Genomic DNA, 21,768 nt, shown 5'->3' with positions numbered 1-21,768 from the left:
GGAAGGCGTGTCTCAACTGGAGGTAGCGAAAAAAAATACCAGTTCGGTAGATTGTATTTCGTTTTCAGTTGATCAAAAGTGTATAGCCTAGTTCCCCCCACTATGTGCATGAGTTGTTTTATGCCCACCCTGGCTCATATCACCGGGTCAGGGATCGCACCAAAATGCGGCAGCCTGGGATTGAACCATAGAGGGGCGTCCGGCGACCAGCACCCCCCTCCGTGCTTCATCAAGACCTGCGCCCTGTCCCAAGCTCGCATCGTTACTCGCATGGAGACTGTCAGGGAAGGAGAGGCCCCTGGACCCCTATACACCAGGTATGATAAGCTCTCGTACGAGCCCAGAAGGGCTGCCTCTAGTACCGTGGCGGAATCCCCGTCATCCCTTGTTAACCATCTCCTGGCGACCACCATCTGTCCAGCTATAAAATACTTAAATAGATCCGGTAATGCCAAGCCACCTTGACCCCAGGGCTCCTGTAAAACACGGAGACTTATCCTGGGATGTGCAGCGGCCCACAAAAACGAGCTGAACAGACTGTTCACCCTCCTGAAAAAGGAGCAGGGGATCCAAACAGGCGTGTTTCGCAAAAAGTATAAAAACACTGGTAAAACCTTCATTTTCAGTAGGTTAACCCTACCAATCAGGGACAGCGGCAAATGTTTCCATGCATCCAGTTGTACCTTCACCTTGGCCAGCAATGGAAGAAGATTGAGAGACATATAATCACCTACTCTTGGGGACACCCTCACACCCAAATACCTGAACTCCTGCACCCATGCAATGGGGACCTTAGTGGTCGCCAAAGCACGAGCCCCCCCCGTCAATAGCCATGACATTTGACTTCTCCCAATTAACCTGGAGCCCGGAGTATGTGACGAAGGTGTCAAGCACCCCAAACACAGCCTCCAAGGAGGGTCCCGCGTCCTGCAGAAATAGAAGCATATCATCCGCATATAACGCTAGGCATTCCCTGATACCCCCCACCTCCAAAGCTCCAACCTCAGGGGACCTCCGCAGAGCTATAGCCAAGGGCTCTATTGCCAACGCAAATAAGGATGGAGACAGCGGGCACCCTTGACGCGTGCCCCTGCCCACGTTAAACTGAGAGGAGATCAAGGCCCCTATTTTGATAACCGCCCGGGGGTTGCTATAAAGTAGGGAAATCCAAGTAACAAAAACCTCCCCAAAACCCATGTGCCGCAGAACTGCCAGCAAATACTGCCAGTCTACAGAATCGAAGGCCTTAGCCATGTCGAGGGAGACCACTACTCTCTCGCCCGTCCTGTCATGTTCGACCTGCAGATGAGTAAACAGCCTGCGCAAGTTGGTATCCGTAGATTTCTGCGGAATAAATCCCGTCTGATCTATGTCCACCAAGGTAGTGATGACTTGGGAAAGTCTGGTAGCCAAAATTTTGGTTAAGATTTTCAAATCTTGATTCAGCAGTGCTATAGGCCTATAAGACGAACATGACAGGGGATCCTTACCCGGCTTTGGCAGTAGAATAACCTGCGCCTCTAGTAGGGAGTCAGGAAGACACTTATGTTCAATACAGTAGTGAAAGAGACACTTTAGCCTGGGAACCAAGTCCTCTAAATGTGCCCTGTAGCATTCAACACAGAAACCATCGGGACCCGGAGACTTATGTGGAGGGAAGGACCTAATGGCCCTCTCAATGTCCTCCTCAGTTATATCAGCGTCCAACATGTCCCTGTCCCTTTCGGACAGCACCGGAACATCCAGGGACGCCAACAGCCCGTCCAGTTCCAGTGAGCTGTAAGCCGGGAGAGGAGCATACAGGGTTCTATAGAAGTCCACAAAAGTGTCCAAGATAGCCACAGGATCTGTGAGAATGTCCCCCCGATCGTTTTTAATGCAAGGTATGTTAGTCTGAACTCTCTGTTCCGCAACCAACATAGCAAGCAACTTGCCATTTTTGTCCCCCCGCTCAAAAAGTGATTCAGCCAGCTTTGTCCTAGACGTATGAGCTAATTCGGTATAATGGAGTGCCAAAACACGCCTCGCCTCCAGAAGTTCACCATACGTGACATCCGAATGGTTATTAGCATGTGCCAAAGCACACACCCTCTCCCTGTCCTGCAATTCCTGCTCTTTCTGATTATGAGACCTGCGTGCCTGCTTAATAGCCGAGATATAGTGACCGCGCATGCAGGCTTTAAACGCATCCCACACCACGGTTGAAGCAGCAGTACCCACATTATCCTCCCAATACTTACCAAAGTGTGGCGCAACCTGAGTGGACACCTCCTCCACCTCCAGCCAGCCAGGGTTAAGCCTCCAGCCCCCCCCCCCCCCCTAGAGCCTGAGGTGAGACCAATATGTATTGACAGAGGCGTATGATCAGACAGACCACCCGCTAAATATGTAGCTCCGCCCACCAGCTGCAACATTGATGCATTCGCGAACGCTAAGTCAATCCTCGAGGATGATCTATGCGTTTTGGAAAGATGCGAGTAACCTCTAGTAGTAGGGTTCTTCCACCGCCACAATTCTGTCAGGGAAGCCGTGGCCGCCCAGGCAGAAAGGTCAGCCGATGCCACTCTAGATGCATTAGAGGTGTCCAAAGCGGTAGAGAGTATGGCATTGAAATCCCCAGCAATAAGAAGAGGGAGGTGCATGTAAGGTGCCAATTTACCCAAAATATCATACAAAATCTGAATCTGAAAAGGGGGTGGAATATAAACATTAACTAAGACCACCTTGTAGGTGCCAATATCAGCGACTACAATCAGATACCTTCCCCCAGGGTCCGAGATCACACGATGTATGGTGCAGGGTACCGCCTTACTGATTAAGATTGACACTCCCCTGGAGTTAGTAGAGTAAGTTGCATGTATCGCCCGTTGTATCCAGGCTCTACGTAAGGCTAGCACCCTGCTCCCATCCAGATGCGTCTCCTGCAGGAACACCACATGAGGACTAAGCGGTTTTAAGAATTGAAACATTAAAGCTCTACGGAATTTGTCATTCAATCCTCGGACATTCCAGGAGACCACATTAAACATTTGTCCCGCCATCATCCCCCATTAAACCTGTCCAGCAAGAGACACAGTATCCAAAGTAACAGAAGGAAATACAATTGACCATGTGAGACATACGTGTAACCAAGCATATGAAAAATAAAAAAACTGACTTGGAGGGCTGCATGAACTAAAAACCCCACCCCCTGAACCCCAGAAACTCCCTGCTGCTGTGTAGCAAACCAAAAAAACAGGTACACGCAGCTTGTCCCCAAACCGTGTCCTAAAATAGTCCTCGAGGGCATAACCATCGTGAGGCCAAAAAGGACCTAAAGACACTAAGAAAAAGTTTTGACACCCCCCTTAAAAAACAACAAAAGGGGTGTTAAAGTGTCACCAAAATAAACTGTCATAAACACGGTGTCCAGTGTCCCGGAGCTCCCAACTCTGCTTCAGGACCCTCCCGCCTTTGCTGTCCCATCCGGACCTCATATGCCCCTTCAGTTCCCAGGATGCGATGTGTCCAAGAGGGTAGCCAAACAGATACTGAAGAAGGGGCACTGTACTCAACTATGTGTCCACAGAGATGCACTTGTGAGGAGAGGGCAGCCACCTTCAAATTTCCCCCCCCCCCCCACCCCAAGCCCGAGGGAGCAAAATTCCATGTCAGGGAACCCTATGATGGCACAACAGGGAACTCAACCTCCAAGGAGCAGACCGGCCAAACTCTTAACGGGGGCCATAGCAAAAGGCAAAAAGGAAAACGGAGAGAAGAACCAATCCCGCCGTGTAGTAAGTAGACCATGTCCGGCCTCGCCTATCTCAGCGACTGGAGCCAGGCATCTGCTTCAGCAGGAGTATCAAAAAACTTCACCGAACCTCCATGTTGTACCCGCAGCCGACTAGGATAGAGCATGGAGTATTTCAAATCTTTCTCACGCAGCCGTCTTCTGATGTCCGTAAAGGTCTTGCGCCGTCTCTGCAAGTCAGCCGAGAAATCGGGATACAGATGCACCACCGTGTTCTCAAAAGGCAGGGTCTGGTGTTTGCGTGCCTCGCGCAGTATACAGTCCCGGTCCCTAAAATTGAGGAATCGTACCAGGAATGGCCTGGGCTGAGCCCCAGGCGGACCTCGACCAGTGGGTACCCTGTGAGCCCTTTCCACCACATATGTTGGAGGGACCTCGGTTAAGTGAAGAAGTGTTTTGAAGAAGCTCTCCGCAAACTCAGCAGGGCGCTCCCCCTCAGCTCCCTCTGGGAGGCCCAGAACCCTAACATTGTTCCTCCGCATGCGATTTTCTGCGTCGTCGGCTTTCGCCACCAAATTCTGAACAGTGCACTGCAGAGCATGAATGGCTTCATCATGGCGACTAGTGGTGTCCTCCGTTGCCGAGACTCGGGATTCGGTTTCAGAAAGTCGGCCCCTAAATTTGTCCAAATCAGCTCTTATGAGATTGCACTCCTCCGCCAAATGGTCTATGCGGACCAGCAATGATGTTCTGCTTTGCTCAATTGCCGCCAGAATAACAGTGGTATCATTGGCTTGAGGGGTAGCAGGCACGGGCAGAGCGGCCGCCTGCGGTGCCGCCTGTTCCATATCCGCCATCAGCGCCTTGAATTGGTTCAAAAAATCACTAGGGTTCTGTACCGGCTGCGGCGGTGCCTTCTTAGCAGCAGACTTGCCTTTGGAGGGCATGAAGGAGCAGGCAAACGGACTGAGAGTATGCAGGATGGTATACAGGCAGTAAGGTGCGCCCCTTTAAGAGCAGAGCAGCCACAGAGTGAACAAACAGCTAGGATGGTGTATGGTGCAGCACAAAACTTGGCTTAGGAGAAGTTCAGCAGGAAGATGCAGCAGCACAGACACAGTCCAGCAGGTTGCAGATAGAAACAGGATATGTCCCTTTAAAGGAGTCCAGCCACAAACCAGTGTGAGAGAGCAACACTGCTGACAATAGCTGACACAGGCCCCCACCACACTCCCTCAGTCTCAGTCCTGGGGCACCCTGCAGCTGACCCCAACTCCAAAGCTCACCTCCCTTCCTGGTGCTCGGCCTCCACACACTCCAGGCGATCCGCCGCCCCTGCCGCCACGTGGCCGGCCGCCGCGGTACGATCCGAACGCGGCCGCGACAATTTCGGTGAGAGGTCCGGCCACAGCCCGCAGTGCACGTCCGTGACAATCCACCTCCGTATGTCCGGCTCGTAGATACGCTCCGCGAGCGCAGCACTCCACCTCGGGCGTCCCGGAGGCTTCACAGGCCTGAAAGATGGCGGCCGGCTTCCACCAGGCAGCTAGGCCGCAGCCGACCGGAGCTCCAGAAACACCGCCGGGCTCCGAAATACACAGCCCAGCCGGGTCCGAGGATGGTCCGCAGTGTAGGGGAGAGTCTAGCAGCGTCCCCGGGTCCGTCAGCAGAGAGGATGGAGCAGGATTACAAAAGGATTCCTGGAGCTCATTCACCGTGCGTCCTCCCTGGTTCACATCCGGCCACGCCCCCCACGTAAATTACTTTTGTATGTTCTCCTTTGTGCCTGGTCCGCTGCTGTTCCAGCTATATTTGTATGTTGTGTATTTTTTTTTTTATGCTACCCCCTGATGCAGTCATGTACTTGTTTCTGTGGATCGACTTATTTTTCTTTTACCCCCAATAAAAATGTTTGTAATCAAAAAAAAGCTACAACAGGGCTAGTGAATAGCACTGTAGGAATCTTCCAGAGCATTTAAAAAGGTGTGCGTGTGTGTTGATCCACTAGACCAAATCTGGAATCTGACCCTTCATCAGGTTCACCCCGGAATTTAAATCTTTTTAATACTCCCATGTAATAGAAACCATGTATCCTGGGAGAATTCTACAAGAGGGACGCCTTTCATTGTGACGAGATTTATCCCAAACTGTTATGACAACCCTAACCAGGCAAAATGAGAGTGGAATTAACCTGCCATGGATGATTAGTGAGAATTACTACTCCACCGTAAATGTCGCTGGAAGATAAATGTTCTGTTCCAACTCCGTGTGTGACTTTCTTTAACAAGATTATAGAATACTTTCCTAGCATTAAGTTGTAAGCCCAGTTCACAGTGCTACAAATTCTCAGCATCGCAGTACCGCTTCTCTTGTCCCGTATACTTAGTGTGATTTCCCAGTATCTCTTCCTATTCTCTATGTATGGACTCGGCACAGTACCTCCTTGTCCTGTGTGCTGGGAGGGATTCTCAGTATCTCTTCTATTTGTATGGGCACAGGACAGTACTACTTTCTTTAGTGCGGAGTGGGATTCTCAGTAGCTCTTATGCTCTATGTATGGGCTCAGCACAGTAACATTACTCTTGTGCCGGGTGGGATTCTCAGTATCTTATTCTCTATAGGCTCAGTACAGTACCACTTCTTGTGCCCTATATGCTGGGTGCAATTCTCATTATCTGTTATTGTATATGTATGGACTGTGCACAGTACCACTTCCTGTACCTGATATGTGTCCTGTATGCTGGGTGTAATACTCTGTATTTTTTCTGCATGTATGGACTGTACAGTTTCCCTTCCTGTACCTGTTGATGTCCTGTAGCCTGGGCCCCTTCCCCTCTCAGTGCACAGTGTGATATTTCCTTCCAGCAGCAGATCCATCTTCCCGTCTCCTCCGCCCACAATCGGTCTTGTTGCTCCATATATGGCTTTATTTATCCTGTGGATCACAATCTAGACTCGGGTTTACAAGATTGTATTATAAACCTCGTCCTGTTCACAGCTCATGTCTTTGGGGCCATCCTGTTCAGCATAACCACTCTGTAGTAAAAATGTATTTCCTGGGATCATGGCACCATCTTTATTATATAAAGGGCCATTCCACCCACAGCTATCAATCACGGGTTCCTATATGTTGTATCTGTCTTTTATAGGACTCCACTTTTATCACAATGTCCTGGGTTATATTTCTGGATTCTGCCTTTTATGTAATCTCCTTCAGTGTTGGAGAGGATCTGCAAAGAGGAGTGGGAAAAAATCCCTCCCGTGATGTGTGTAAACCTGGTGGCCAACTACAAGAAACGTCTGACCTCTGATTGCCAATAAGGGTTTTGCCACCAAGTACTAAGTCATGTTTTGTAAAGGGGTCAAAACTTATTTCACTCATTAAAATGCAAATCATATAAAGTTTTTAAATGCGTTTTTTTGTGTGTGGTATATGTATATTTACTTGCTTCCTGTACCTGTTACACCCGTACAAGAAATTAGCATGCAATTATAAAAAAACCCTGTCAAATTCTAGAAAATAAAAAATATATGATTACTTGCAATGTTTTCTTTTTCCATAAATTTACTTGCAATGTGCCCTTTGAACTTCCTAGAAAATGTGATTACAAGAGGAGTCCCTTCCTTAGTGCTGCCCCCTCCTTGCATGTCAAAGCTCTCCTCTTAGTGTCTCTTTTGTGTAGCTGCCAGGGATGAAGTGAAGGGCAATACCAACTACTGGGGAATGGAGTGTCCAGCACATCCACCTTTCCCCTCTCCACTCTGCATAACTCTTTGTGTAGCTGTTGGGGATGAAGTGGAGGGGAATACTATACTATGCGCGCAGTATTTTACTGTGAGTTGGTTGAGCCTCAAAGACTGATGGTACACAGGTGACTGCCACTAGTGACAAATTGCCATCAGCAGAATACATTCCATTTGCCTCTCTGTCACTCCTTTTTCCATGCTGGGAATCTCCATTTCTAGCAATGGGAGCGACATCCACTAATGAAAGCGCTATTCTGTAGAGGTAAGCAGCTTCTTGGTGATCCTGAAATTGCCGGTTTGTCTCCAGCGCTCATATCACCCATGTGACATCAACCTATGGCTTGAAGCTGCAGAAAACGCAATGCAAGCTGATCCCGATATGTACAAATATTACCTAGTTACCACTCATAATGTACGTCACCTTTTTGCGATAAATTAGTTGTGTTCATTTTAGTATTTCACCTTCAGTCTGGTCTAAAGAATGATTTAATCATTGCTGATTTTTATTTTGGATTTTAGGGCCCGGGCACGGGACGTTAAAGAATGATGAACGACGCAAGTGAGATGTTGGCCGCAGCTTTGGAGCAGATGGATGGGATTATAGCTGGTGAGTCTTTTAATGAGCTTCAAATGTGACACGAGACATCTGCCTATGAGGGCGTATTATCGCCCTTCTGTGTATTAATGCTATTTCTGATATTTTGCAAACGCTCTATACAATCTATACCAATTGGCGGCCCATGCATTAAGGGCGCCGCCCTCCCTATTCATGTGCCCGGCCCCTTTCAGGACGCCGAACACATTACTATGGCGGGGATAAGCGGGGGGGGGGGTGTATTTTCAAGCACGTTATTTGAGCCAGAGGCTCTAATATGTTTCAAAATAGGGTGGGCTTGGGTCACAGGTCACTGTGTCCCCATCCTACCCTGTTGTGTGGCATAACCAATGAATTTTTACACTAGCGTTCCTCCCTGCCAGTCAGCAGGCAGGTCAATGAGACCTGTCTCCCGGTTGGCCAAAGCATTAAGCGATCCTATTGGATGCCTAACACGTTGACGGAGGAAGCCTGAGGAGCCGAGCGGACACAGGAGCTGCAGCCACTTCTTCCCACCACTACAGGAGAGGAGGAGCAGAGCCCCACCACACAAGCGGTAAGTCCTGCCGGACCGGCCACAGGGGGAGGGTTAGTGAAGTGACAGCTGAGATGGGGATGCGCCTGGCTGCATTTGATGGGGCATATGGCGGGCACAGTGAGGCCGCAATTGATTGGGGGGGGGTTTGTTTCAGTATTTTTCAGTTTGTTCGTGCCCCCCCCCCCCAAAAAAAAATTTGGAGCCCCAGCCGTCACTGATCTCCAGCACGTTCTCTGACAGCTATGTGTGAGGGTCTACCTAACCATCTCATTCTGCTTATATCCAATAAGTTAAACACTCATTTTTACATAGTTCAATCTAAAGCTCACCATACATATTACAGTCTGACTATTCAATCTGCTTCACATTTCCCAAAGTTATTGCTCACCAAACTCGTTAGTCTGGTTGTACCGTCTCCTATCAACAAATATGCAGTTCAATGACCTTACTGATTGGATACAGATTGATTGGTTAGTTCAGGTAGGTCCTTTATATTACGAGGGGGCATTCAAGTCAAACCAGGACTTTTAAGTTTACAGTATGTAATAGAACAATTTTCAAGTGGAGTGGAAACTGCATTTATTTTTTGACCTACCCCCCTGCTACATTTATACACTTATCCCAGCATTTAACATATGCCTGAAAGGCTCTGGCATAAATAGATTGAACCATCCTAGGACAGCCTGCTTCACTTTGTCATCAGTACTGACATGCTGACCTCCCAGGAACTCTTAGGAGTCCAAACAGGAGGAAAGCAAGGTCCTGACTGTAAGGGGCATGAAGCAATACCCCCCAGCTGAGTTGCTGTAATATGCAGGTAGTGCAGTGAAGCCCTATGAGCTTGTGTGTTGCACTGGAAAAGACAAGACACCCTTACTGATCAAACCAGGCCATTTTTTCCGCAGATGCGTATGCACATCACTTAGGACTTGACAGAAATATTTACTGTTGATCGTGGCACCATGGGGTAGAAAATCCACGCAAATATTGCCACGTTTGTCCCAGAAAACACTTGCCACCACTTTACCTGCAGATGCAATTGTTCAAATTTTTTTTGTTTGTGGTTGAGTAGCATGCTTCCACTGTTAACACTGTTGTCTGCCATCTTGATTAACCGTCTCTGGACTAGCCTCCGATGTGTGTCAATAAGTAAAATTACACACTTGCCACTTACTACTGTGTGTAGAACTGCCATGTTGGCATCCCTTTTTTATACCTTTTTAAAATTAAAAGGGCCGGATTGACTTGAATGCCTTTTCTTACATAGTTTTCGTAAATCCAAAGAAGGAGATTGGACAGTTAGATTGTAAAGTGAACATGTATGTTGAACTTATGTAATATGAGGATCTACCTAGACCTGGGCTTCTCAGCTGGGGTCCATGGAACCCTAGAGTCTCTCAAAAGATCCCCAGGGGTTCGTTCTACTGTTGGATCTGGCAAAGAAGATTGTAAGTATGGAAGCAGTGTGTACAGGAGCAAGGTAATGATGGGGCTGGCAGGGATCAAGGCAGTGAGGAATAGGCCTGGAGGTAAAGATGGCAGAGAGCTGCCAGGAGACGGGGAAAGCAGTCTGAAACACACTGAGGAATCGGCTGCCTTCAAATCACACTGTAATGCTCAACCTGAAATTGTGGCGGCTTTGAAGTGGATAATGAGTTTGCGATAAGAGATGCAGAGCTCTGCGACCATTCTATATCTGAACAGCTATTACTCTCAGCACAGGGTTCAAGAGGGTAGATGGGGAAAGCAGGGTGACAAGAATAATGGCAGTGTAAAGATTTCTCTGGTGGGTTACTGGGCAGCATACAGTGAGGGAAAATGATATGATCCCCTGCTGTTTTTGTACATTTGCCCACTAACAAAGAAATGATCAGTCTATAATTTTAATGGTAGGTTTATCTTAATGGTAAGAGAATAACAAAAAAAAAATCCAGAAAAAACACATGTCAAAAGTTATAAATTTGCATTTTATTGAGTGAAATAAGTATTTGACTCCCTTCACAAAACATGACTTAGTACTGTGTCAAAACTCTTGTTGGCAATCAGAGGTCTGACGTTTCTTGTAGTTGGCCACTAGGTTTGCACACCTCTCAGGAGGGATTTTTTTCCCACTTGTCTTTGCAGATCCTCTCCAAGTCATGAAGGTTTCAAGGCTGATGTTTGCTTACTCCAACCTTCAGCTCCCTCCACATATTTTCTATGGGATTAAGGTCTGGAGACTGGCTAGGCACCTCCAGGACCTTAATGTGCTTCTTCTTGAGTCACTGCTTTGCCTTGTCTGTGTGCTTTTGAGTCATTGTCATCTGGGATACCCATCCACGACTCATTTTCAATGCCCTGGTTAAGGGAAGGAGGTGCTCACCCAAGATTTGATGGTACACGGCCCCTTTCACCATCCCTTTGATGCAATGAAGTTGTCCTGTTCCCTTTAGCAAAAACACACCCCCCAAAGCATATTTCCACCTCCATGGTTATAGGCAGCATTCTTCCTCCTCCAAACACAGCCAGTTGAGTTGATGCCAAAGAGCTTGAATTTGGTCTCCTCTGACCACAACACTTTCACCCAGTTCTCTTCTGAATCATTCAGATGTTCATTAGCAAGCTTCAGTCGGACCTGTACATGTGTTTTCTTGAGCAGGGAGACCTTGCAGGTGCTGCACGATTTCAGTCCTTCACAGTGTAGTGTGTTACCAATTGTTTTCTTGGTGACTATGGTCCCAGCTGCCTTGAGATCCTTGTTGACAAGATTCTCTGTAGTTCTGGGCTGATTCCTCGTTCTCATGATCATTGAAACTCCAAAAGGTGAGATCTTGCATGGAGCCCCAGACCGATGGAGATTGGCAGTTACGTTGTGTTTCTTCATTTGTGAATAATCACACCAACTGTTGTCACCCTCTCATCAAGTTGCTTGGGGGTGGTCTTGTAGCCTATTTCAGCCTTGTGTAGGTCTACAGTCTTGTTCCTGACATTCTTGGACAGCTCTTTGGTCCTGGCCATGGTGGAGAGATTGGAAGCTGATTGACTACCCATTTCTGTGGACAGTTGTCTTTTTATACAGGTAACAAGCTGAGATTAGGAGTGCTCCTAATCTTGGCTCATTGCCTGTATAGAAGACACCTGGGGGCCATCTCGCTGCTTGATAGGGGATCAAATACTACTTTCACTCATTAAAATGCAAATCAGGCTATAACTTTTTTGAAAAAATAAATTTCTGGATATTTTTGTTCTCTCTCACTGTTGAAATAAACCTACCATTCAAATTATAGACTGATCATTTGTCAGTGGGCAAACGTGCAAAATCAGCAGGGGATCAAATACTTTTTTCCCCTGTGTGTGTGTGTAGATGTAGATCTATACAGCCCTCAAAAAATCCACTCACCTGCTCGCATTTTGCGAGTGGATTTTGAGGGCTGGCGAGCTATATGGATGCCTGGCAAGCACCGCCAGCAGCCTGGGAGGAATGGGAGTCCTTCTTCCAGTGATCAGAGAGAGAGAGAGACACGCCCAGGTGATCAGAACGCAGCGCAGGGAACACAGCGATAAGTATTCGATTGCCATGTTCCCCACTGCTCGCTGTCAGATACAGCCCCTCCTCCTGGTCCCAGGACTTTGATGGACAGATCACCCATCCGATCCCAGTGACGGGTGAGCTGTCAAAGTTCCCCGGCCAGAGGGCTGGGATGTATGTGACGTTGTAAAGGAGATTGTACAGAGCTTGTCATACATGTGGTGAGCTTTATTCGAGATCAAATTAATTAAATCAAATTGTAGTGTGTGTGTGTGTGTGTGTGGCTGTTCTTCATGCTTCCTGCTGTTTTAAATGGGTTTTACAAGTGTTACCATTCAGCCTATTGGCCAGTAAGAGCTTTCTGATTAGATGAGGCCAAGGGAGTTATCACGAACTGTGGGAAAGTTTATATACAGTATCAAAGTGAAACGAGATCAGAGGGGAACACGAGAAGCTTTTTTGGAAAATTGAATGCGAGTTGCATCCTGTGCAATCTTCTTAACAGCTATGTTTCTGGCTTCTCCATCTCCTGCCACAACCTTTAAAATAAGTTTTTGTCTTTCTATGTGATTTTTGTTGTTGTTTTTTTTTTTTTTTTTTTTTTTTTTTTCACAGTTGTACAGTCTCTTCTCCTGTACTGAATTTGCTTACTGTGATTTTATTGCACACTGTGAGTTTTTCACAATATGCATTAGAAGCTGCAACAAATCAGGTGAAACCCACCTTATTTCCGAGTTGGAGGGCATTTGGCATCTAGCCTTTTCCTCCCCCAGCTGAACTGTGCCTGTCATTCATTGGATTTCTTTTTCTTTTCTTTCAATTCTATCTGGGCATTACCTAGGGATGTATACATGCGGATGGCGTTTGCTCAGTAAAATCCACTACTCCAGACTGACATTACCCATCACTGTATTTTTTATGTTAGTATAATTCCTCTCAAGAGCCAGCACGCTTTTGTATCAGGGCTGGGGGCTCTTTGGATGAGTACTGAGGCAGGGTGCTGTGATGTTTTCAGGACGATATGTACAGTACCCTTCAGCCCCTCCCACCAGCCACTATTTGTCTACGTTTCATAGAAAAGCACAGACGCAGTAATGTCACTGGATGTATAATCCAGTACTAATAAACAGTTTTTTTAATTGAAACAAAAATCCACAAATATATAGATGATTTAAGGGCTGCGCCAATGAAAGAAAATATATAATGGGCTTTAAAATTCAAATCTGAGCAGGTGACCTATAAAATTCCCAACATTTCCATTTGTAAACACATGGCTGTCCGCCACAGAACTAGTGTGAGAGCAGCTGCTATCCATTCTTTCACTGCTGGGAAAAGATAGTATCATGCTACATACTGGCATACTGCACTGTGCAGAGTTTATATACCCAGTTAAGAAGCTGGATTTTTAAACTTAAGTCGATCTCACTGGGATGGAGATCCATCTATCTATCCATCTGTAGCCAAGTCCTGAGCATTTCTAGGCCTAATGGTGACCTACTGTCAGGAACAAGCCGAGGATCCTTTGCACATCGCTGGATCGAGAAGGGGCTCAGCTGAGTATTGGAGGGACTGTGGGGGGAAGCAGCACACAGGTTTTGTACCTTCAGCATTTAGAACCACTTTAATAGCGAATGAAGGAATGAACCCTAGAATTTTTGTTCTCCCTTAAGTGTGCATGGCGATATTTAACGCGCAGTCATCCTTTTTCATTTGTAGCAGCACCCGATACATATTCGTCTACATATGTACACGGAGGTGGGGGACATTTTTATTTTTATTTTTTTACAGTATTTTACTGTTTACATTATTTTGTTAATTTTATTGTACTGTATTCACATAGGGAGGCGGGAGATGTTGAAGTGACTGGGTGGCTTTTTAGCCCCCGAATCATATCCACCAGAAAGCCAACAGTCAGCTTAACGAATGTAAACACTATCCCCGGCTGCTGTGTATGTAAGCCTGTGCTGCAGTCAAAATAAGCCTTACACCAGCAGCAGTGAAATGGTCAAAGCCGAAAGCTTTTTTTCTTTTTGATTTTAGATACCTTATGGAATTGTTAGAATCAATCCGTGTGTGTGTGTGTGTATATGTATATGTATATGTATATGTATATGTATATATATATATATATATATATATATATATATGTGTGTGTGTGTGTGTGTGTGTGTGTGTGTGTGTGTGTGTATATATATATATATATATATATATATATATATATATATATATATAGCGTTTTTCTTAACTGCAGTCACGGTTGCAGGAAAGAAAATAGCTTGATTTCAACATGTACACCGTTGGTGTTGATGAGGGAATCCCTCCCATGGAGCCATTGTGTTCTCAAGGTTGGAGGAGGGGTGGCGGGGGAAACCATCCCCGCCAGAAGAACACCATGATTAATGCTAGGGACTATAATAGCCACTAGCAATAATTGCATGTAAAATCCAACAGGCTGGTTGTACCCAAGTTGATCGATTTGAGCAACTTGGGGTACATTTAGCCTGCCTATACATGGTTCGAATCCCTGCCCTGCTGAACCGGGCCGAGATTTAAATGGCCTGTGGCTGGCTTAAAGTGTTACTAAACCCAGGACCCTGCATTCACTATATCTGGTCTCCCATAGTACACAGAACATGAAAATGCAATTAATTTAGTAAATATAAACTGCTAAATACCTTTTCTCATCAGCAGTATATAGCAGTCTATCGGTGTAGGAGGCGTTTCCATTCTACTCAGACCATCCTTTGAGGCTGCAGGACCCCTAAACCCTCTGTCTGGACGGTGCTGATTGGCCCTGACTGATCACATGCATCCTCTAAAGAAAAAGCCCTTTTACTCAAAGATTAACCCCTTAGGTTCCACAGTGAGTATAACAAGCATGCTTTACTGCATATATAGGCTGATTTCACTGTTGTGGGTTTAATAACACTTTAAGTCATGCAGAACTGGTATGCTGATTTCCCTCAGCCTTTTTTTATTTATATGCCTGCCCAGGTTAATGGCTTGGTACTGCAGCCTGGCAATTAGCAGGGTATTTGGAGCAACACTGTATAACACTGCCGACAAAACCTTTTCAACCTGTAGGCTTTTAGGAATGACTGACCATTTGGCTAATATTTTGTCTTCTACAGGCTCCAAGGCCCTGGAGTATTCCAATGGCATTTTTGATTGCCAGTCACCGACCTCGCCCTTCATGGGGAGCTTACGTGTTCTCCATCTTATCGAGGACCTGCGTGGAATGCTGGAGATGATGGATACTGATGAGAGGGACGGTCTGAGGTGTCAGGTGCCGGACTCCACTGCCGAGTCCCTGGTGGAGTGGCTGCAGAGCCAGATGGTGGTAAGTGCTTTACTGAACATCAAACATCACTTTGCCCATTGAGGACAGACAGGTTCTCTTGAAGATCTTCCCTCACGTTTTTTCTGTTAACTACAACACTGAAAGCATTTGGTTATAATTAAAGCCTGGTACACACTTGCAGCCTTTTCTCATTCAACCCAGTGGGCTGATTGAAAAAAAAAAACTGAGGAGCTTTGTTAGGAGCCAATGTACTAACTACCCATTGTTAGTACAGCAATCTCCGCCGCTGAGCTATTGTGTTCTGACAGTGGGACTTTGAATGCCCAAACGCTTGATGCAGGTAATTGTGGCTAAACGTGTTACACACTTTTACAAGTGCCAGGCTTTTTTTTTTTTTTTTTTCTTTCACCAAAACACTGCTGCCAGGAGAATGGCTTCTAGGAGAGTTTAGAAAATGTCCCGTATGAGTCCTTAAAGTGTGTCCAAACCCAAGAACAAAAACATAATAAATTGCAGCTTTGCTGTCCTCAGATGTAATGGCTCCATCCATTTTTCTCTTTTTCAGGCTAAGTACATTTTTTGCAAGTACAGAAAAATACCTGTTGATGCTGCCATAATCCCTACTGTCTTGTGACTTCGAAATTGTAATCTCAAATAGTGTTATCAGCTTTCCCAGCTATCTTCTGTGAATTACATAACCCCTCCTTGGGTAATGGAGGAGGCCTGCTTAAGACATGACATGACATCCCGGTCAAATGTAAATCTGCAATATTAGACTCTTACACAGCAGAGGTGCTTGGCTGTAATGTGGATCTGTTGTCCCATGCTTTTAGTAAAATTGTGGGTGTCCATGGAGCAACACACTACTTCCATCCCACTCGCGTCCTTTGAATTTCCCTGGACACGTGGGACTATGCGATATGAGAGAGGGATATATCTCTCTAGCTCTCTATCTGCGTGAGTGTAATGTGTGGGCCCCTTAAACCACCCCACCCTGCCCCGCTCAAAGTAACTTTGATTTCCCTCCTGTGATTTCAGGTTCCTTAAGACCCCTTTCACACCGAGGGCATTTTGCAGTTGCTATAGCGTTAAAAATGGCGCCTGCAAAGCACCCTAAAACAGCTGCTCAATGCACTCCAGTGTGAAAGCCCAAGGGCTTTCACACTGGAGTGGTGCGCTTGCAGGGTGTCAGAAAAAGTCCTCCCATGAGCATATTTGGAGCGGAGACCTCACCACTCCTCCACCGCTGCTCCCCATTGAAATCAGTGGGACAGTGCTGCGATACCGCCGGCAAAACGCCGCTCTGGCATTATTTGGCAGGCGGATTTAACCCCTTTTCGGCCACTAGTGGGGGGTTAAAACCGCCCGCTAGCGGCCGAATAGCACCGCTTTACTGCTGACGCCCGGGCAGCTCGGTGTGAAAGGGGTCTTAGTGGCACCAACAGAAACCCTCCCCAATTGTGCAAATTGTATATGTGTTCTTTTGTGTATTGCGCTGAAAACTCAATAAAACCTAGTCTTAAAAAAAAAAAAAAAAAAAAAAAATCCTCCAGAAGCTTTGGCTGCAATGCTCACCTCAATTCCAGCACTAGGCTGGTTGGTAGAGGGAAGACATGAATTGCCTTTTAAGGCCTGTTTCACATGGGCATCAGCTTGTATAAGAGCAGTGTGAACAGCAAGCTTTGGAAAACTTACCCACTTGTGTGACAATAGCAAATTAATATTCGATATTGACTTCCTGATTCTGCTCCCGGCCAATCAGCAAGCGGGTCCTGAGACATGATTGGCCAAGAGGAGAAGCAATATTATTGGCCTCCAAGGAGGAAGGATCTGACAATGCCTGCGACTTAGATGCGGTAAGTGCTGGGCTGGGGTGAGAACTGATGGGCGAGAGTGACCAAGGGGAGGGGGGGGTGTGTGGCTGGGTGGTTTGTTTGCTGCTGCCCCCCCCCCCCCCCAAAAAAAAAAAGATGGAGCACCAGCCGCCACTGAGTTCCAGTTTGTAAATGTTGAACACAGACCCTATTGGGAGTGTTGATTGTCACTTTAAACAAGCTGCTACCAGGCTTTCAAAGAGTTTCAAGAAGGGGTGAATCTGCTAGAAGCTTGTTTAACCGATTCCCGGACAGCCTCACGTACATTTATTGCGGCAGTGTGGCCTGGCTGTGCAAAATCCTTTTTTCGTGCATTTGGTTAAGGGAGTGCGCGTGGATGGCTGGACACAGCAGGAGCCAATCAGCGGGACGGGCGATTGCTCAGAAGAGAACTGAGGCAGCGGTGTGCCGATGTAAACAACACACTGCTGCTGCTCTGTCAGGGAGAAAAAGGGTGAGATCATGTTTCAGTTAAGCTGAATCACGATCTCTTTTCCTCCAGTGAATCCGCACCCCCAACAATTAGAAACATCTCCCTGGGAGCACATTTAACCCCTTAATCGCCCCTGGTGTTAACCCCTTCCCTGCCAGTGTAATTTATACATTGATCAGTACTTTTTATTTTTTATTTTTATTTTTTTAAGCACTGATCACTGTATTGGTGTCGCTGGTCCCCAAAAAGTGTCACTTGGGATCAGATTTGTTTTCTGCAATGTTGCAGTCCCGCTAAAAAGCTCAGATTGCCGCCATTACCAGTAAAAAAAAAAAAATTTAAAAAAAATTCATAAATCTATCACGTAGTTTTTAGATACTATAACTTTTGCGCAAACCAATCAATATACGCTTATTGGGATTTTTTGTACCAAAAACATGTAACATATCGGTCGCAGAAAGTGGTTAAAGTGGCAAGCAACACTCTCATTAGGATCTGTGTTCAACATTTACAGACTGGAGCTGAATGGTACTTTAAAACGCTTCACCAAAGCTTGCTGAAAGCTTTGCAAAATGCTTTGTCAAAGCTTACTGTTCACACTGTTCTTATACAAGTTGAAGCGGTCCTTAAGCCAGTACTTGGTGTGCCTCAGTGCTTTGATTTCTGCTGTAGAGCGTCTAACAAGCAGCAGGCTGGAGTGCTATAATCCTGACCTCCCTTCAACCCACTGCGGTATTTGCTGTAGGGCTCCAGACAGTTTTATGTAAATAATCTGTACATACTTGTAGGCTTTGTGTATGGTCTTTATCTGATTTCATGTTGGAATAAACTGGACTATAACACCACTGTGTGGGCACTTCAGATCTAGACTTATGTTAGCCAAAGTCTAGTAGAACTTTATTCAAACTTTTTAGTTTTAGCAATTTTTTGAATCTTTAGTGGAATCCAATCTGTGTTAATTTGTTAGACAACCGCAACATGAGAATTCGAAGAAGCAGGATGCAAACTGTTTCCCAAACAAATGAACTTCTAAGGGTGAATGTGCATTCGTTCCAAAATAACATGGGAAAATGAAACTTTGAAGTACTTTCATTAAAGTCAGAAAACAAATTTAACATTTATTCAGCCTCATTTAATACAAGGAACGACCTTTGGAAAAAAAACATGTTTTTTTTTTACTCGCCTTTTCAGGTCTGTTGCTAGGGGGCGCCTCGTAATGTGCCTCTTCCTCTCCAAGGCGCCTGACGTCACTTCCCTTCATGTTGTGATGGCAATGTTAGAAGTGTACGGCTCTGCACCGTACATATGGCGCATGCGCAAGAACAGATGGTCGCTCAGCTGCACCAGAGCCCGGAAGATAGTGCTTGAGGGCTTTACATGCCCACAAGCACTATGGAAACTTCCAGTAAACAGGAATATAAGATAGGCAATCGAGCGATGATTAATCTCACAAATGTAAGTGCGATAAAAAATAAACCCCTAAAAAAAAAATGTATCCAAAAAAGTTTAACAGTGGGAACTCCGCTTTAAGTCATCGAATGTACTGAGAATTTTCGTACAAGTGTTCATGTGAAATTTTACTAGTGTATGATTAGCATTACAATGATGCAGTGTCCAGACATCATATATAAACACCACCTCTAAACTATTGGTTGAAAATTTTAACGTTTTTCGGAATTCTGTGCCATCTGTTCATTTAATTAAACTGCTTTTTATGACTATACAGCCTTCACTCTTCTAGGAAGGCTTTACACAAGATTTCGGAGTGTGTCTATGATAATTTGGACCCATTTGTGAGGTCAGGTACTGATGTTGGAGGCAAATATCTGGATCCTTGTCAGTGTTCCAATTCATCCCAACGGTGTTCAGTAGGGTTGGTCAGTTTTGTCCACTCGAGTTCCTCCACACCAAACTGGTTGAATCCTATCTATATGGAGCTGGCTCTGTACGTGGGAGCACAATCCTCCAGGAACAAAAAGGATTTTCTCTTTCATTCATTGACTGACACAGCTCCTTTAATCTTGACCTTAGGGTTACATTGCCACCTTCAGGAGACGACTAGGCAGACCATGTAAAAACAGCAAAACTGCACAGTACCACCCAGGGGGCGGTCCTACTGGCTATGACCCCTCGCTCTGCTTCCAGCAGCTTAGTTTTTTTTTCTGCCTAGTGTAGAAGGACCTGGCTCCCTGTGGGGACCATTGGTCCTGGGATTTTTTTTATTTTTTCTGCTTTTTGATTCCTGTGATCTACAATCAACAGCCAGACTGGTTGACGGGCTGGATAATATAGATCCTGGTAGTCTCCCCAGCCTGGCGATCGATCGCGTGACCTTAGCTACACACTGGGTCGGCCACGACATGCCCCGTCTGATCCAGGGGCCACCAGCAAGCTATATACTCCAGGGCACACATGACCGGGATACTGTTGTCAGTGTGCCGTGGCCAGCAGCCACCCCATACTGCTCGGGTGATGGGTCTGTCCGGGCAATGCGTCAAGCAGTCCCTGCAGGAGGAGTAAGTATGGTTCCACCTGTCTCAATAGGATGGAGCAGCTGGGCATTGCCTGGGAGGTCGACTAGGGGGGTCTCTCGCTCTCCCTTTCTTCTCTCGCTCTCCCTTTCTTCTCTCGCTCTCCCTTTCTTCTCTCGCTCTCCCTTTCTTCTCTCGCTCTCCCTTTCTTCTCTCGCTCTCCCTTTCTTCTCTCGCTCTCCCTTTCTTCTCTCGCTCTCCCTTTCTTCTCTCGCCATGCTGATGGGCCGCTGTGTGACTGTGCATAGGGGGTGCGGTGCATGTACCTGGCAGGGGGGGGGGGGGGTCTGGGTTCTGGCAGGGGGCTGCGCTGGGTGGTTGGTGGTCCGCTCGTTTTTTTTTGGTGGGTTATCTGTGTGTTGCCATGTGGGGGACTGGCTGCTGCACGAACCGTGGCCATTCTACGGTGGTCGTGGCCATTTTCTTGTAACATTTTTTGCAGAGGCAGCCATTTTCTAGTAACCTCCAGTTTGTTTGTTTTGTTTTTTTACCCTAGCGCTGGGCGGCTGGTTCATTCTGGAACAGCACAAACACCTCGTGGCTGGCACAGGAGAGCAGAAGGCGGCAGCACAGTGCAGTACCTGGGTCAGGGTGGTGAGTCCTACGGGGGGCCCCTCAGTCTGTGGCAGCTAGGAGGGTGGGCATCTTGTGTGGCTTGCCTTAAGTCCCTAGTGGTGACAGGCGAGAGTGGGTCAGCATGGCTTCAGAAGCTGGCGCTTCTTCCCCAGACATCCTTGTTATTGCAACTGGTACCCCTGCACCTGCGGTGCCTATGGGCACTGTGTCTGTGGTTCTGGAGTCCTTTGTTGCCAAGGTGGAAGCTGCGTTCAGGTGCAAGGGGAGTAAAAATGCCCCCTCCCCCCACCGTCTGGGGAAAGCTCTGATTCAGACTCGGCTCCCACTGTAGCAGGCTGCCCCTGTTCTGACGTTTCAGAGGATGTGGACCAGGACCGTCCAAACAGTGAGAATGACTCTGTGTCCGGTTCAGCGCAGGTAATAGCTCTAGTAGGAGCACTTATCACAGCGGTACGGGATACCCTTAAGATAGAGGATACAGCGGGGGCATCTGCAGAGGTGTCAGTCCCTTTTGGGTCCCACAAGCCGGCCCGCACTGCTAAGGTGTTTCCCTACCTAACTTATTTTGATAAGTTTATTTACAAGGAGTGGGGAAGCCCGCAGCAGGCCTTTTCGGTCCCAAGATGGATGGCGGTGCCTTACCCCTTTGAAAAGTGTTTCCTGAAAAAATGGACATCTCCTCTGGTCGTTGATCGGTATCCAGGTTAAATAAGGTAACCACAATTCCGGTGGAAGGGACCCCTTCTTTCAAGGACCCTACCAACAGAAGTGCCGAGGCGGTTGCCCAGTCCATGTTTACGGTGGGGTTAGTATTGCGGCCAGTGTTAGCCACGGACCTGGTGTCACAGATGCTTACTGAATGGGCTAAGTTGTTGCACCGCAAGTTTGAGAAGCAACAGGTTTCCCCCGGTCTGTGTGGATCTGCAGACCAG

General features: G+C 46.7%; 1 protein-coding gene across 17 annotated transcripts in view; it reads left to right on the top strand.

The window, feature by feature from the left end:
* The window catches only part of PPFIBP1 (PPFIB scaffold protein 1), a 158,227-nt gene that overhangs the window by 25,926 nt on the left and 110,533 nt on the right, over positions 1 to 21,768 (top strand). For all 17 annotated transcript variants that reach the window (XM_077469028.1, XM_077469024.1, XM_077469027.1 and 14 more), the window contains exons 2-3: positions 8,000 to 8,087; positions 15,253 to 15,461. In XM_077469028.1, the coding sequence (XP_077325154.1) occupies positions 8,024 to 8,087; positions 15,253 to 15,461 (273 nt within the window). In that variant the 5' untranslated portion in view covers positions 8,000 to 8,023. The remainder of the gene's footprint in view (positions 1 to 7,999; positions 8,088 to 15,252; positions 15,462 to 21,768) is intronic.

This window comes from Lithobates pipiens, unplaced genomic scaffold, assembly GCF_037356315.1.
Source record: "Lithobates pipiens isolate NorthernLeopardFrog02 unplaced genomic scaffold, aLitPip1_a1.2 Scaffold_8, whole genome shotgun sequence".
Classification (NCBI taxonomy): Eukaryota; Metazoa; Chordata; class Amphibia; order Anura; family Ranidae; genus Lithobates; species Lithobates pipiens.
Note: the sequence above shows the minus strand (reverse complement) of the source record. Positions and strands in the feature narration are given on the sequence as shown.